This window comes from Phoxinus phoxinus (genome assembly GCF_949152265.1).
Source record: "Phoxinus phoxinus genome assembly, chromosome: 10".
NCBI classification, from domain to species: Eukaryota; Metazoa; Chordata; class Actinopteri; order Cypriniformes; family Leuciscidae; genus Phoxinus; species Phoxinus phoxinus.
This window is the reverse complement of record NC_136885.1, coordinates 772,501-788,801: the sequence shown is the minus strand read 5'-3', so window position 1 is coordinate 788,801 and position 16,301 is coordinate 772,501. Positions and strand designations below refer to the sequence as shown.

At 41.8% G+C, this 16,301-nt stretch overlaps 1 protein-coding gene across 1 annotated transcript in view; it reads left to right on the top strand.

Annotated features, from left to right (window-relative positions):
* Positions 1–4,585: 4,585 nt before the first annotated feature.
* LOC307005074 (myelin basic protein-like) overlaps positions 4,586–16,301 on the top strand; it is a gene marked incomplete at its 3' end in the record, with an annotated part of 24,717 nt that continues 13,001 nt past the window's right edge. Inside the window, exons 1-2 of the mRNA XM_079624871.1 lie at positions 4,586–5,089; positions 16,016–16,064. Of these exons, the coding sequence (XP_079480997.1) occupies positions 16,020–16,064 (45 nt within the window). The 5' untranslated portion in view covers positions 4,586–5,089; positions 16,016–16,019. The remainder of the gene's footprint in view (positions 5,090–16,015; positions 16,065–16,301) is intronic.

The following is a 16,301-nucleotide window of genomic DNA, read 5'->3' as shown; positions in this document are numbered from 1 at the left end:
AATTGTTGTTGCTTCTGTTTTATTATTTGAGAGTATTGTTTTTAAAGTTAGTGGTGTTTCTCTTGTTCTGATCTTGTGTCGGCCACCGAAACCTAACCCTCTGTTCTGTGATGAACTCACAGAGACTTGCATTTGTAAATCCCCTTTGTCCATCTATGTTTCTTATCGGAGATATTAACATTCATGTTGATAATCTTTGCTAATTTTATGGAGATTCTGGATTGTTTTAACCTGATACAACTTTCCTACTCATAGAAAAGGTCATACACTTGATTTAGTGTGTACAGCTGGTGCTGATATTAATCAGCTTCAAGGCAAATATTTGGGTATTTGTGACCATAAGCTCTTGAGTTTTAACTTATCTGTTCCTCTACAAAAACTACAAAAGAGGGTTATTAGTTTTAGAAATCTTACAAATATTTATCTTAATCAATGTATGATCAATGATAGTCCTACAGGTAATAATGTTGAGCAATATAACTTAATTGTATCATCAACTCTAGATGTGCTGGCCCCCAGGAAGGAACGTATTGTTTCATCTTCGAGATCATCACCCTGGTTTACTATTGGGCTTAGGGCTCTTGAAGCAAAGAACAGGCAGTTGGAACGACAATATAAAAATCAGGTCTCACGGTCCATAAACTTATGTACGATGAGCATTTGGTTCGGTACAGCGATGCCCTCAAAATAGCAAGAACCGAATACTACTCTCAAGTCATTAATGATGGTACTGCAAATCCAAATAAGATGTTTAAAGTAATCAACAAACTCCTTAAACCTATTCACTTATGTGTTCCTCTGTGCAGCAGTGCAATACGTTTCTGAAATTCTTTGGTGAAAAAATTGAGAATATTTATCAGTCTATTACTTCTGTCTCTCTGTCCTCCTGAGATTCAATTCTTGAATTGTCCGCTAACTTGGTTTTCTAGTTTTAGAGCGGTCACAATTGATTACATTTCTAAGTTTATTATGGCGATTAGTTCCACTACCTGTGCTCTGGACCCTATTCCAACTCATGTTCTCAAAGAGTGTCTGTCATCTATCAGTCCTCTCATTTTGAACATTGTTAATGCTTCCCTTACTACTGGACTTGTTCCCCAAGCCCTTAAGTTAATAACCCTTGTTCCCAGTTTGTAGTCTTGGGAAACAACAAATCCGATACTGGACAAGTCCGTTCTGGCGTTCCTCAGGGATCTGTCTTGGGGCCCATTTTGTTTAGTGTTTATATGCTTCCTTTGGGGCAAATAATTAGGAAATATGGTCTGGGGTATCATTTTTATGCTGATGATACTCAAATCAGCTCTAAATCTGATGCTACTGTCACCTCCAAAATTCTCTCGGAATGTGTGCAGGAAATAAAAACGTGGATGCATCATAATTTTTTTAAATTGAACTCCTCTAATACCCCTTTTCCACCAAGGCAGAGCTGGTGCTGGTTCGGAGCCAGAGCCTAGTTTCAAATCGGTTCTTTTTTTTTCGACCACCAAAGCACCAGCTCCGAACCAGTAAAAGTGGTTCTTAAGTAGCACCAAAACATTGCTGGGCTAGAAGTAAGAACCGCTTACGTCAAGGGCTGGGGGCGGGGTTACCGTGACCAACACGACGAAAAGAGACTTGTGACCGCCATTTTTTAAATAGCTGCTAATCGAGCTAATAGCAGCTCGATTGTAATCTCCGTCTATACAAGTTACGGCAAGCTGCACGAACGTGTTGGATTCGCCGTGTTTGGATGCCGATGTAGGTTCGCAAAGCCATGAGCATCAATAGTAACGCAACGACCGCCATTGTTGATGTAAGGCTTGTTCGAGATGCATCGGAGCGGCGCGGATCGATCAGAGCTCCGGGAGTGTTTAGATCGCTTTCGCAGTGCTCTGAACCAGCACCTGGTTCTTGCTGGTGGAAAAGGGGTATAAGACAGAGATTCTACTCATTGGCACACCTGCGGCTACTCACAAAGGGAGACATTTTAATTTGATCATGGATGATAGTGTTTTGTCTCCATCTTCTTGTGCTCGTAACCTTGGTGTGCTTTTTGACGCCCACCTAACACTCTCATATTAAGAGTATTACAAAATCTGCATTCCATCATCTAAGAAACATTTGTTACTTCCAGGATTGATTATTGTAATGCACTTTTTGTTGGTTTACCTGCTAAATCTATAAAACGCCTGCAGTACATCCAGAATTCAGCAGCACGTGTGCTCACATATACTTCACCCCGTCAGCACGTTACAGGTGTGCTTTATAGTTTGCATTCGCTACCTGTCCAGTCACGCATTGCTTTTACAACTCTCACACTAACATACAAAGCTAGCTCCTTCTTATATCTGTGACTTAGTCAGCCTGTATGTGCCTTCTCGTTCCCTTCGGTCTTCGGATTCTCTTACTCTTCAGCCTCCCTGTAGAGTAACATCTATGGGGGAGAGAGCTTTCTCTGTTGCGGCACCCCGGTTATGGATGCACGTCCTCTTACTGTTAGAGACGCTCCTACATTAGCCAGTTTCAAGAAGTTGTTAAAAACACATATTTTTTAAATTGCTTAGATAGACTGTCATGATTAGTATTTTTACTGGGTTGCACTGTAATGATTATCCTGTATTACTCTTGTACTTCTGTACTTTACTTGTTTTATTGTCTGTAGCGCTTTGGGTTTTAGAAAAGTGCTCGGTGCTGTTAGATTTGAGTGCAGGTGTGTCACTCTACACCGATTAAGAGACTCGAGACTTGGCTTGGTATTTCCGGAACAGTGTTGGAGTGGTTTAAATCTTACCTCACTGATCGTACCCAGTTTGTTGTTTTAGAAAACAATAAATCTAACGTTGGACAGGTATGTCATGGTGTTCCTCAGGGGTCTGTCCTTGGCCCGATGCTTTTTCATATTTACATGCTTCCTTTAGGGCAGATTATTAGAAAGCATGGTTTGGGGTTCCACTTCTATGCTGATGATACTCAAATTTATATTAGCACGAAAACTAATATCACAGGTATCTCAGCAACACTTTCTGACTGTCTGCAGGAAATTAAACTATGGATGTACCACAATTTTCTTAAATTGAATGGTACAAAGTCAGAGGTTCTTTTCGTTGGTACCCCTGCAGCTGCCTGTAATGGTAGAAATTTCAGTTTACACCTTGAAAATAATGTAGTATTCCCGTCATCTCAAGTTCGCAATCTTGGTGTAATTTTTGACTCTCATTTGACATTCGAAGCACGTATCAAGAGCATTACCTGATGCAGAAAGGCTTGTCCATACACTCGTTACCTCTAGGGTTGATTATTGTAATGCCCTTTATCTTGGCCTACCTGCAAAGTCTATTAAGCGACTGCACCACATACAGAACTCAGCTGCACGTGTTCTTACACACACTCCTCCTCAGCATATCTCTGGGGTGCTCAGGACCCTGCACTGGCTTCCGGTCCATGCCCGTATTGATTTTAAAACTCTTATTTTAACATATAAAGCTGTACATGGAACCGCACCATCATATATATATGTGATTTAATTACGCCATGCCCTCTCGATCTCTCCGCTCCGCCAACTCTTTCCTCCTCAAGCCTTCGTGCGGACTAAACCGACGGGGGAGAGAGCCTTCTCTGTGGCAGAGCCGAGGAATGCACTTCCTTTAACTGCCAGGAATGCCCAACATTAGGACGGTTTCAGAAACAGTTAAAAGCCCATTTTTTTTAAAGATGGTGTTTGTGTCTGAATTCGTGACACTGCATGTATATTGTATTCTACCTGTTGTTGCATTCTTCTTCTTATTCTTCTTCTTCTTTTTATTCTATTTACTGTTGTACTGTACTTGTTATAGCACTTTGTGTATAAAAAAGCGCAATATAAATAAAATGTATTATTATTAATAAAAGAGTTCTAAAACCGTTAGATTTCGATTGTAAAACTAATTAAAATATAAAATAATGTTTTAAAAATGTGTTATTTGGCAAGTGAACATGGTATAAGCGGGTTAATGCCCTTCCGGGTGTCCATGGACATTAACCCGTACTTAATGAACATCTGACCGGTGACAAAAAGTGGGACGTGCAAAACTTTGAAATCTTATGAAACACACGTGTCATTGAGAAACAAGCTTTCTCTGATATGGTATATTGTTAAGTGTTGCTTTTGATAAAACAAGCTCTTTTCATCTTTTAAAAATTTTAACCCATTTGATTGCATATGAATGATTTAACCCTTCTCTGGACACACTGTTTTAGATGTAGCTACTGGGAAGACAGTAAGGGTCATAGATTTGATTTAAAAATGATTAAAATAAAATTGAAGGGGATAATTGTGTTAAATACATTATATTATTAAGCCTAATAGCAGAACTAATGCAGTGATGTCATGTTTTGTTATGAATCGGGGCAGTTTACAGCACTGCTCAAGTTTGTAGTACTAGTGTTTGTTTCAGCAAACTTCCTTAAACTCACACTGAGAACAACCGCATGCAGCTCGAGAGGGAAGTGTCTCTATTGTGTCGTGGAGTGAGTGAGTACCATCCAGAGATCGCTTCTCGAACAAGCACAGGTGTGGGCGGGGCTTGGTTGATGGAAGGTTAAATATTGTGGTTCGCTATTGGATCTCAGGTGAGTGACAGTTGCCCCGCCCCGCCATCATTGAGCTATTTTGAATCAAGATTACGAGTCAAACATTAATTTAAAAAAAGAATGTGAAAAAAATACTGTACTGTTTCTCAATTGCGCGCATCATATTTTAATTTTCAATGGTAAACCGCTAAAGGTTTTCTGCAGATAACATCAGTTGAACACACAGCAGAAGTGGAGAGAGAGAGAGAGAGAGAGAGAGAGAGAGAGAGAGAGAGAGAGAGAGAGAGAGAGAGAGAGAGAGTAGTAAACACACTCGTGAGGTTTGCTCGCCCCACCCGCTGAAGAACACACAGAATCAGGAAGTGCGAGTGGATCATCACCCGACACACACACACACACACACACACACACATGCTCCTGAAACTGAGCTACACACCAGACAACCTTTTATTTTGCGCCGATGTGGATTTTTTGATGAACTGCTGAGGCGAGCAGCCGAACCCCGAATCTACACATCAAGAGGACGCGCTAGGGCAAACAAGTACGTGTATGTGTGTGTGTGTGTGTGTGTGTGTTCGTCAAATCACGACATGTTGTTTACAGCCGTCGCCTTTGCTCGAAACAAGCTCTATCTGTGTCCAGGGTGTTTGCTTCTGTCTCGCCTGGACTGGTGTATTCTGTACCCTGTCATGGCTGCACCTTTGCAACTCTTCTTCTTCTGCCAGGTGTGAGGATGAGGATGAGGATGAGTGTTTAGTTCAGTGGCTCGTTCCCGTGAACAGTGTGTGTTTGTGTAGCCAGAGGCCCCGATTTATGGCACAAATATTTTGTCGTTGTCAGGTTCTTTGCATAAACTAAGCCCAAGCGCGTGCCCGTCGAGCAGATGTGCGCAGGTGCTGTCGCGCTGAAGCTGATGTTTGAGTTATTACTGTGTGTTGACTGTGGAACAAACGACAGATTACTAACAGGAAGGCATGCTTTCCCCCGTCGAGTTTGGTGTTTTCTAGTTTCAGAACTTAAAAAGATTCAGAATACTCGCAGAATGCTGAAGACTCGAGTTTAGGCATCGTGTGACACGCGACTGTGAACGGCCGGTTTCCGCGTTGTGGTTCTTGTTCAGATGGAAACTGGTGTGGGCGAAGTGTTGGGAAACTACATGCGGGCGGTGTCTCACCTCGGTCGTGTTCGAGGGTACGTGTGTGTGTCTCTGAGTCTGTGCCTCACCTGCCGACGCGACGGAGAGCCGAGTCCAGAAGAGTCGACTCCTAGACTCGACTCCTGCACAGGAATTGACTCTCGAGCTGTCGCAGAACACATCAGTCACATGCTTTCATTTTATATGTTCACAAATAAATAAATTAATTAACAACAGCCAATCACATCATACCTTCGTGTCAACTTATTGGTATCATCAAAGTTTTATTACAATGAATATTGTATTCATATTGTTACGTGCCACGCGCACTAACATATAGAGCGGAAACCTATTAAAAGGTGCCGCCCGGAGTTCCATCTCCTGCTCCATTAAAACACACAATGAAACATGGTAACCCAAAAAAAAGTCAATATTTATTGTTACATGTAGGGGTAAGAATTCATTCGTTTTGAAAGGTGAAATATACTCAAAAAGGAGAGGGTTCAGTCAGCCGCAAAAATAACAAACAAAAACGAGTCTTCTAACTAAATTTAGGTCGTCTTCCCTGGATTTCAGAAATAAACAAAAGTACACAATTCTTACCTCCCTGCTAGCCAGTAAACAGGAGAAAACAAGGTTAAAAGAAAATAGCGCTTCTGACCCTCTCTACAGTATTACTAAAGAATGCAGGACGTCACATTTACCGGCCTATACCGCTAACAGTCAAGCACGCCGTTCACAGGCGGGTTATTCTATCACAGAAAACACACAACAGCCAACCGGCTTTCAACACCACTGTGTTGCGCAAAACTCGTTCACAAAAACACACGTTCTACAACAGCGTGAAGCAGGAGGGGGAACTCGATGAACGAGCCTTCCAGACAGCTTATATTCACGCGTCGAGTCCGTCAGCCCCGCCCATCTAAGCAGCTGCACCTGTTACACTCAAATGAGCGTAAAGCGACAGAGAGAGAGAGAGAGAGAAGAAAAGAGCACAACAAGAAAATCTGCACACACTCACAGTTCTCGTTAACCACATTTACGTTCTGACACGTAACACTCCTCCCCTCCCCAAAAGATTAATGGTTACATCACATTGATCTCACATTAATGCGCACTTACTCGACAGATTCAGTACTGTACACTCTGGACAGCGCATCGGCGATTAGATTTTCAGCGCCGCGCTTATGGACAATTTCCAAATTGAACTCTTGAAGTGCGAGGGACCAACGCATTAAGCGTTGGTTTGTATTGTACATGCGATTGAGGAAAACTAACGGATTGTGGTCCGTGTACACTCTGATAGGAAACGTAGAACCCCCCAGATAAACTTCGAAATGTTTCACTGCCATCACTAATGCGAGAGCCTCCTTCTCAATGGTGCTATATTTGTACTGACAGCTGTTAAACTTTTTCGAGAAGTAACACACCGGTCTATTGATGTTCTTTTCAGACGTCTGCAGAAGGACAGCTCCTGCACCAACCATACTCGCGTCAACCTCAAGTTGGAAAGGGATTTCAAAATCAGGTGCGGCCAGGATTGGGGCATTACATAAAAGATCTTTCGTTCCTGAAAATGCGCGTTCACATACAGAAGTCCACTTAAAACTTTGTGATGGTCGGAGAAGATCTGTTAGAGGTGCAACTAGAGTGGCAAAATTGCGACAAAACCCACGGTAATATCCAGCCATTCCGATGAAGCGGCGTAACTCACGTTTGTTCGTGGGTCTAGGAAACTCCGTTATAGCCACAACCTTGGCATCTAGTGGGCAAACCTGACCTTGACCCACACGTTTGCCAAGATAGGTGACGTAGGCTTTGGCGAATTCACATTTTGTGAGGTTCACAGTTAATGACGCATCAGCTAATCGGAAGAACACCTCACATAATGTTTCAACATGTTCTTCCCACGTGGAAGAATACACAACTATATCATCAAGATACGCAGTACAATTTTGTATATCACACAGTACCAACTGCATTAGGCGCTGGAACGTGGACGGAGCGTTCCGCATCCCGAACGCCATTACAGAGTATTGGCAGAAGTAGTCAGGTGTGACAAATGCGGATATTTCAGCAGCGCGCGGAGTAAGGGGCACCTGCCAGTAGCCCTTAAGCAGGTCAAGTTTCGAAACGAACTTTGCAGGTCCGACTCTATCGATGCAATCATCTATCCTTGGTAAAGGAAAACAGTCAGGTTTGGTAACGGAATTAACTTTCCGGTAGTCAGTACAGAAACGAGATGATGAATCGGCTTTAGGTACCAACAGGCAGGGGGAACTCCACGCGCTCTGACTTGGTTTTGCTAAACCGTTTCGTAACATGTATTCAACCTCTGTTTTCATGATACTACGTTTTTGAGGATTCACTCTATACGGGTGTTGTTTAATTGGAGCCGCATCTCCAACGTCGATGTCATGAAACAACACATTTGTGCAAGAAGGCACATCAGAGAAAATACTGGGAAAACTTTCAATCAATTTTACGATACTTCCTCTTTGATGATCTGATAAGTGACTAAGGAAGGTATGCAAATTGTTGAGTACGCTAGAGTTTTGCAAGCTTCCTACCAGCGCTGGGATATTCCCTCCAACTTCATCCTCAACGTTGCACTGGAGAGTAGGGGCCACCAATGTCACACTTTTAACTGACGCTTCAACTTGATCTCTTGCATGATAAGGCTTTAACATGTTAATATGACAATTTCGTCTCTTCTTCCTACGATCTGGCGTTCTCAGTACATAATTTGTTTCACTCACTTTTTTTTCTACAATATAAGGACCAGTAAATCGGGACTGCAAAGATGACCCAGGAACTGGTAACAAGGCCAGCACGGATTCACCTGGATCAAACGAACGAGCAACACTTTTGCGATCGTAATAATCCTTCATAGTAGCTTGAGAGCCTGCTAGGTTCAACTTCGCGAGATCACAAGCGTGCTTCAAACGCTTACGGAGTGAATCTACATACTCGGTTACAGGCACAAGCGCAACCTCATTCTCAAGTATTTGTTCACTCAGAAGCTTAAGGGGGCCACGAACCGCATGACCGAACACCAACTGCGCTGGGCTGAAGCCTAGAGAGTCTTGCACAGTTTCTCGAACGGCGAAAAGTAATAAGGGCAAACACTCATCCCATTCTTTTCCCGTTTCTACGCAGTAAACACGCAGCATGGTTTTGAGCGTTTGATGGAACCGCTCCAACGCTCCCTGCGACTGCGGATGATAAGCGCTAGACATCTGATGTGAAACCGAAATTTTAGTCAGCACCTGTTTGAAAAGCTTTGATGTAAAATTAGTTCCGCGGTCTGTTTGGATTACATGCGGCAGGCCAAAAAGAGAGCAAAATTTGATTAGTTCCTTTACAACGGTTTTGGCTTTTAAGTTACGGAGGGGAATCGCCTCGGGAAACCGAGTGGCAGCGCACATCAGCGTGAGAATATATTGGTGTCCACTTTTCGATCTTGGGAGCGGTCCGACACAGTCCAATATTAGTCGTTCGAACGGCTCCCCCACCACGGGAATTGGGCGTAAGGGTGCGGGGCGCACAACCTGATTAGGCTTCCCCGCGATTTGACACGCACGACAAGAACGGCAATATTTTACGACACTTCCTTTCACTCCGGGCCAATAAAAATATTTCGTAACACGCTGAAAAGTTTTATTGACTCCAAAGTGCCCTGCCATTAGATGATCGTGGGCAAGTTCAAGCACTACAGAACGGTAGCACATAGGCACAACAATTTGATAAGCATGGTTTAAGTCAGTTTTGTCCTCAACCATTGGAAGCCACTTGCGCATTAAGACATCTCCATCCCAATAATAACCTATCCTTACACGAGCGAGATCATCTTTTGTCTTTACTGCGGTTTCAACACACCGCAACAAAGACGAATCTGACTTTTGTGCCATACTAAGTTGTTTACGGCCGATAAGTGTTTGCCGCTGAGTACGCCCGTCAGAGCCCGTTTCTAAGACATTGTCATTCACTGACAATGACAACTCCGTAGGTTTTGAACGTAACAGAAATGAATCAGATAAATCAACGGTGTCTGCAAATTTCTGTGACTGTGAGCGCGTCACCGCACACGCTGGAAACAAAGGAGAGACAGGCAGCAAAACCGAATCTTTCGCAGGACACTCGGACACTACGGGAAAAGGAAAAACATTGCCTCCAGCCAAATCGTTACCCAGGATGAAATCTATACCTTCCACTGGTAGTCTAACACAGACTCCCACGTTTACTATGCCCGAGACTAGCTCGGATTTTAGAAACACAGAGTGAACAGGAATTTTAATGCACCCTAGCTCAATTCCACGAACTAATATATCAGTCCCTGTATACGTCTCCGCGGACAATGGAAGAACATTTTCGCGAATAAATGAATGAGCAGCGCCAGTGTCGCGCAACATAGACACAGGTTTTGACGTACTGTCTGGAGAAATAGAGACAGAACCGCCCATCAGGAAGGGTTTAAACAACTCCATCCCAGGCGAAAACGATTCAGCCGATCCTAACTGCGGTTCAAGTACCACATGTGCAACGCTTTTCGCTTTAACCGCCGCATTTTTTTGTTTCCACGCCTTGCAGTCCGCAATTAAATGACTGGGATCAAGACAGAAGAAACACGCACGTTTAGACTCTGTGGGTTTTGAAAAATTTCCCCCGGGCGCGCTCGTACGAGCGTCTGTCTTTGATGATCGCCCGAACGCCGCATTCCTCTCAGCATACGGTCTAATGTTTTGATTCTGACGGGCCGTGGGAAAAATGGTTCGATGAGTCAGTACGTACTCATCAGCAAACACTGCAGCCTCCGACAAAGAAGAAACCTTTTGTTCATTCAGGTGTAACACTAAGTTTTCAGGAAGACAACCTTTGAAATCCTCCAGTAGTATTAACACCTGGAGACGTTCAAACGTTGTAGCATCAGACGCAATACACCACTTCTCTAACATTGCTCTTTTATCATGCGCGAATTCTACGAAAGTCTGTCTAGCTGCTTTAGTATGATTTCTGAATTTTTGCCTGTAAGCTTCGGGCACAAGTTCATATGCTCGAAGAACCGCTGTTTTTACTACATCATAATCGAGAGAGTCTTCAATGGGCAAGGCAGAACAAACCTCTTGTGCCTTGCCCACGAAGCTGCTCTGTAACATTACCGCCCACATATCTTTAGGCCAGCGCAGCTTTCCCGCTACCCTCTCAAAAGCAGTAAAGTAGGCATCTACCTCCGACTCTCTAAATTGGGGAACGAGTTTCATGTACCGGGTTGGATCAAACTGACTTGACCCACGGAAACCCTGTGACACATCAATGGGATGCTGTTCTCGCTCCTCCCGTTTAGTTATACGAATCAGCTCTAACTCTTGAAAAGCTAGGACACGTGTTTCATGCTCTTGACGCTTAATTTGTAATTCTAGTTCTTTTAATTTCAGTGCCATAACAGGATCAAATTCACGTGGGGCAGGCACCCCTGATTTTTCGGTCACAATACCAAGAGAGATCATCTCCGACAAAATTTCGGTTTTGATATCAGCTTTTACTGCTGAAGGCGAAACGGATATTTTAAAGCTCTCTGCAATTTGCAGTAATTCTTTTTTATTAAAGCGATCCAACTGCTCCACCGACGGAGAGTTAACAAAAGCTTCAACCTCACTCTCCATATTCCCTTCCCCACCACTAGGCTATATTAACTCGTTAGACAAGAAGAAAAAAAAACACTTAAATTTTACTCACCAAATTTTTGAAGCTTCCGGTTTTTTTGTGATTGAGGATTTATGAATTTTGATGACGAGCCCCCATTATGTTACGTGCCACGCGCACTAACATATAGAGCGGAAACCTATTAAAAGGTGCCGCCCGGAGTTCCATCTCCTGCTCCATTAAAACACACAATGAAACATGGTAACCCAAAAAAAAGTCAATATTTATTGTTACATGTAGGGGTAAGAATTCATTCGTTTTGAAAGGTGAAATATACTCAAAAAGGAGAGGGTTCAGTCAGCCGCAAAAATAACAAACAAAAACGAGTCTTCTAACTAAATTTAGGTCGTCTTCCCTGGATTTCAGAAATAAACAAAAGTACACAATTCTTACCTCCCTGCTAGCCAGTAAACAGGAGAAAACAAGGTTAAAAGAAAATAGCGCTTCTGACCCTCTCTACAGTATTACTAAAGAATGCAGGACGTCACATTTACCGGCCTATACCGCTAACAGTCAAGCACGCCGTTCACAGGCGGGTTATTCTATCACAGAAAACACACAACAGCCAACCGGCTTTCAACACCACTGTGTTGCGCAAAACTCGTTCACAAAAACACACGTTCTACAACAGCGTGAAGCAGGAGGGGGAACTCGATGAACGAGCCTTCCAGACAGCTTATATTCACGCGTCGAGTCCGTCAGCCCCGCCCATCTAAGCAGCTGCACCTGTTACACTCAAATGAGCGTAAAGCGACAGAGAGAGAGAGAGAGAGAAGAAAAGAGCACAACAAGAAAATCTGCACACACTCACAGTTCTCGTTAACCACATTTACGTTCTGACACGTAACAATATTTTCAATAATAATCAAACTAATCGTAATTTTAAAGAAAACTTTCCAACAAGATTAAACACATTAGATGTACATTATTGTATGCATCTAGGTATTATTTTATCGTCTTGAACTCATCTGTCCAAACAGCTTTTATAGGAGATGACAGCTTATCGCCCTCTTTAATATTAGGCATGGCAACTTCTAGGAAACGATGATGATGCTCATAATTTCAAGGTAATCTGAAATCTCCAAACTGCAGTAGTTTGCCTGGAGTTTTAGGCATCGTGTCAGTGTGTGTGAAACTTAAGGCAAGCCTGCATTCTTGTTCCCAACGCTGTTTTGAAATGGAGTCCAATCCCGGAGTCGGTTCCATCGACTCCTCCGGTGGGAGTCAGGAATGGGAATCGACTCGGAGTCGAACAGCTCTACTATAGTGAAATATCGCCCTCTTCTGTCGGTGCCCCGTAACACACTCACCTGAACAAAAACCTTGAAACGACTAGAACAGAAACACACACACACACACACACACACACCCACACACACACGTTTTAAACATATCAGTAAACAATATATTTATTCTAGCCAGCACTAGTCAGTGCTTATAAGAAACCTCTACCTCATCATTAATAACATTAGTGTTCAGTAAACCTCATCATTAATAACATTAGTGTTCAGTAAACCTCATCATTAATAACATTAGTGTTCAGTAAACCTCCTCATTAATAACATTAGTGTTCAGTAAACCTCATCATTAATAACATTAGTGTTCAGTAAACCTCATCATTAATAACATTAGTGTTCAGTAAACCTCATCATTAATAACATTAGTGTTCAGTAAACCTCATCATTAATAACATTAGTGTTCAGTAAACCTCATTAATAACATTAGTGTTCAGTAAACCTCATCATTAATAACATAAGTGTTCAGTAAACCTCATCATTAATAACATTAGTGTTCAGTAAACCTCATTAATAACATTAGTGTTCAGTAAACCTCATCATTAATAACATTAGTGTTCAGTAAACCTCATCATTAATAACATTAGTGTTCAGTAAACCTCCTCATTAATAACATTAGTGTTCAGTAAACCTCATCATTAATAACATTAGTGTTCAGTAAACCTCATCATTAATAACATTAGTGTTCAGTAAACCTCATCATTAATAACATTAGTGTTCAGTAAACCTCATCATTAATAACATTAGTGTTCAGTAAACCTCATCATTAATAACATTAGTGTTCAGTAAACCTCATCATTAATAACATTAGTGTTCAGTAAACCTCATCATTAATAACATTAGTGTTCAGTAAACCTCATCATTAATAACATTAGTGTTCAGTAAACCTCATCATTCCTCGTGTGTTTGTCATGTTTCTACACGCTAGGGATTATTCTGGGAATTCTCACCTCTCTTACTTTACTTTACCCTTCATCTTCATCTCTTTACTTTACCCTTCATCTTCATCTTCATCTCTTTACTTTACCCTTCATCTTCATCTTCATCTCTTTACTTTACCCTTCATCTTCATCTTCATCTCTTTACTTTACCCTTCATCTTCATCTCAGTATTTGACCCTTCATGCACATACATAAAGTGTAACTCATTTTATTTTAAGGTGCCGTAGTTATGTTACTACATGTTCTTACTATAGTAATAACAGTAAATTTTGTATAATCACAAGTAACCCTCAACCAATCCCTAACCCTAACTCTATAGTTAGCACATGCTTAATTAATATTACTCCGTCACATGGTACTTACTCAAATACTGAATAATATTAATTACGCATGTGCTTACTATAGGGTTAGGGATTGGTTGAGGGTTAGTTACTTGCTAATTTACTGTTATTACTATAGTAGAAGTTACTATATGTTATGATGTAACATGAAGTGTAACCAAAAAACAATAGTCCTCTTCAGACATGCAGAAGATCTGTGATGCGCACGCTTAATCATCTACAGCAGCTTCACTGATCACAGTGTTATATTACTACAGGAGTCCTGTTTGGACATCAGTGGAGCTCGCTCGCCACAACCAACACTTCTCTAGCGGTCACAGAACGCAGAGCAGGGGGTTGTGGGATATCACAGTCAAGGCACCTTTATTTATACAGTGCTTTAACAATACTGATTGTTTCACAGCAGCTTTACAGAGATAATAGGAGATTACAGTAACACACACACACACACACACACACACACACACACACACACACACACACACACACACACACACACACACACACACACACACACACACACACACACACACACGTTCATCTGTGCTAACCATATAATAAATAATGTAAAAAAGCTAATTCAAAACATCACAGGGTTTTTATGGTCAGGAAAAACCTGGAACAAATCATGACATTTTTAAAATGGCAGTTTCCAGGCCTGGAAAAGTATTGGACAAACAAATAAACCCATAAGGTTTTGGAAAAGGTATTTGTTTCACAGATATCTGTAGTCAATACAGCGCTTTTTACAACACAGATTGTATCTAAGCAGCTTCACAGTGATAACATGAGAATAATACAACAGAGTGTGTTTCTAGAAGAAAATTGCATCATCGTCCACCTTAAGTAAGGCAGATCTATAATATTGTTGGATAATAAATGTCCCCAACTGAACAAGCCAGAAGGCAAGGCAACAGCGGCAGGAACCAGAACTCCATCAGTGACAGAAGGGAGAAAACACCTTGTGAGAATCCAGACTCAGTCTCAGTTCTACTCTGGCCAACGAGCGAACAGTGTGTGATTCGGGAGTATTACAAGTCAGAAGTCTAGTTGGCACTTCAGGGATGCGTTGTGGACAGGTCCAGGCGCAGGTCCAGCACAGGGGAGAGACTAGTGACTCTTCAGGACTGCGGTGTCGTCGTGTCCAGGCGCTGGTCCTTCATCAGATCCGGATCCGGATCCTGCGTTTTGAACTAGCTGTAGTTTGTGTGTTAAGCGTGCAGGGCAACCACCCAGTAGAGCATTACAATAATCTAGCCTTGAGGTCATGAACGCATCAACTAACTGTTCTGCATTTGTCAATGAGAGCATATGGCGTAATTTAGATATAGTTTTAAGATGGAAAAATGCGGTTTTACAGATACTAGATACGTGACACACACACACACACACACACACACACACACACACACACACACACACACACACACACACACACACACACACACACCCAGGTTCCTAACCGATGACGAAGACTTAACAGAGCAGCATCAAGTGTTAGACAGTACTCTAGGTTATTACGTGTGGAAGTTTTTTGTCCAATAATTAGAATCTCAGTTTTTTCTGAATTTAGTAGTAGGAAATTACTAGTCATCCAGTTGTTTATATCAGCTATGCATTCTGTTAATTTTGTGAATTGGTAGGTTTCGTTAGGTTTTGAAGAAATATACAGCTGAGTATCGTCAGCATAACATTGAAAGCTAATTCCATGTTTCCTAATGATATCTCCTAATGGTAGCATGTACAGAGTGAACAGCAGTGGTCCTAGTACTGAGCCTTGTGGTACGCCATACTGAACTTGTGATTGACATCTCTTCATTTACTGCTACAAACTGATAATGTCAGATAAGTCTGATTTAAACCATGCTAGTGCAATGCTATGCTATATGCTATAAGAGAATAATATAGTTTTAACAAACTCAAATACTTAAGTCGTGTGCCGTTATGTTATTAAAATAGGCATTAATTTCATTGGGATATGCTGATAAATTGAAGATGTATTTTCACTCGTACTCCACATGTATTGATGAGGTCACGTGTTTTCTCCCTCAGGATCATGGGTCAACATCTGGGGAAGCGTGAACCGCTCTCTGTGTCCAAGGTACGTCTGTCTGTGCCTATGCTTTACTGAGTTAACAGTTAAAAACAGGGAGTAGTATATTCATTATTTATATAGTTTTGTGTAGTGTTTAGTGAGTCGTAGAGTTGCTCAGATTGAGTCCGGTGTCTTGTATATTACAATAATGTTGTATATCAATAATCAATAACTGCAGAATCAAGACAGTCCTGATGAAGAATGAACATCCACACTGATATAATCTCTCTATCCTCAGCTTTG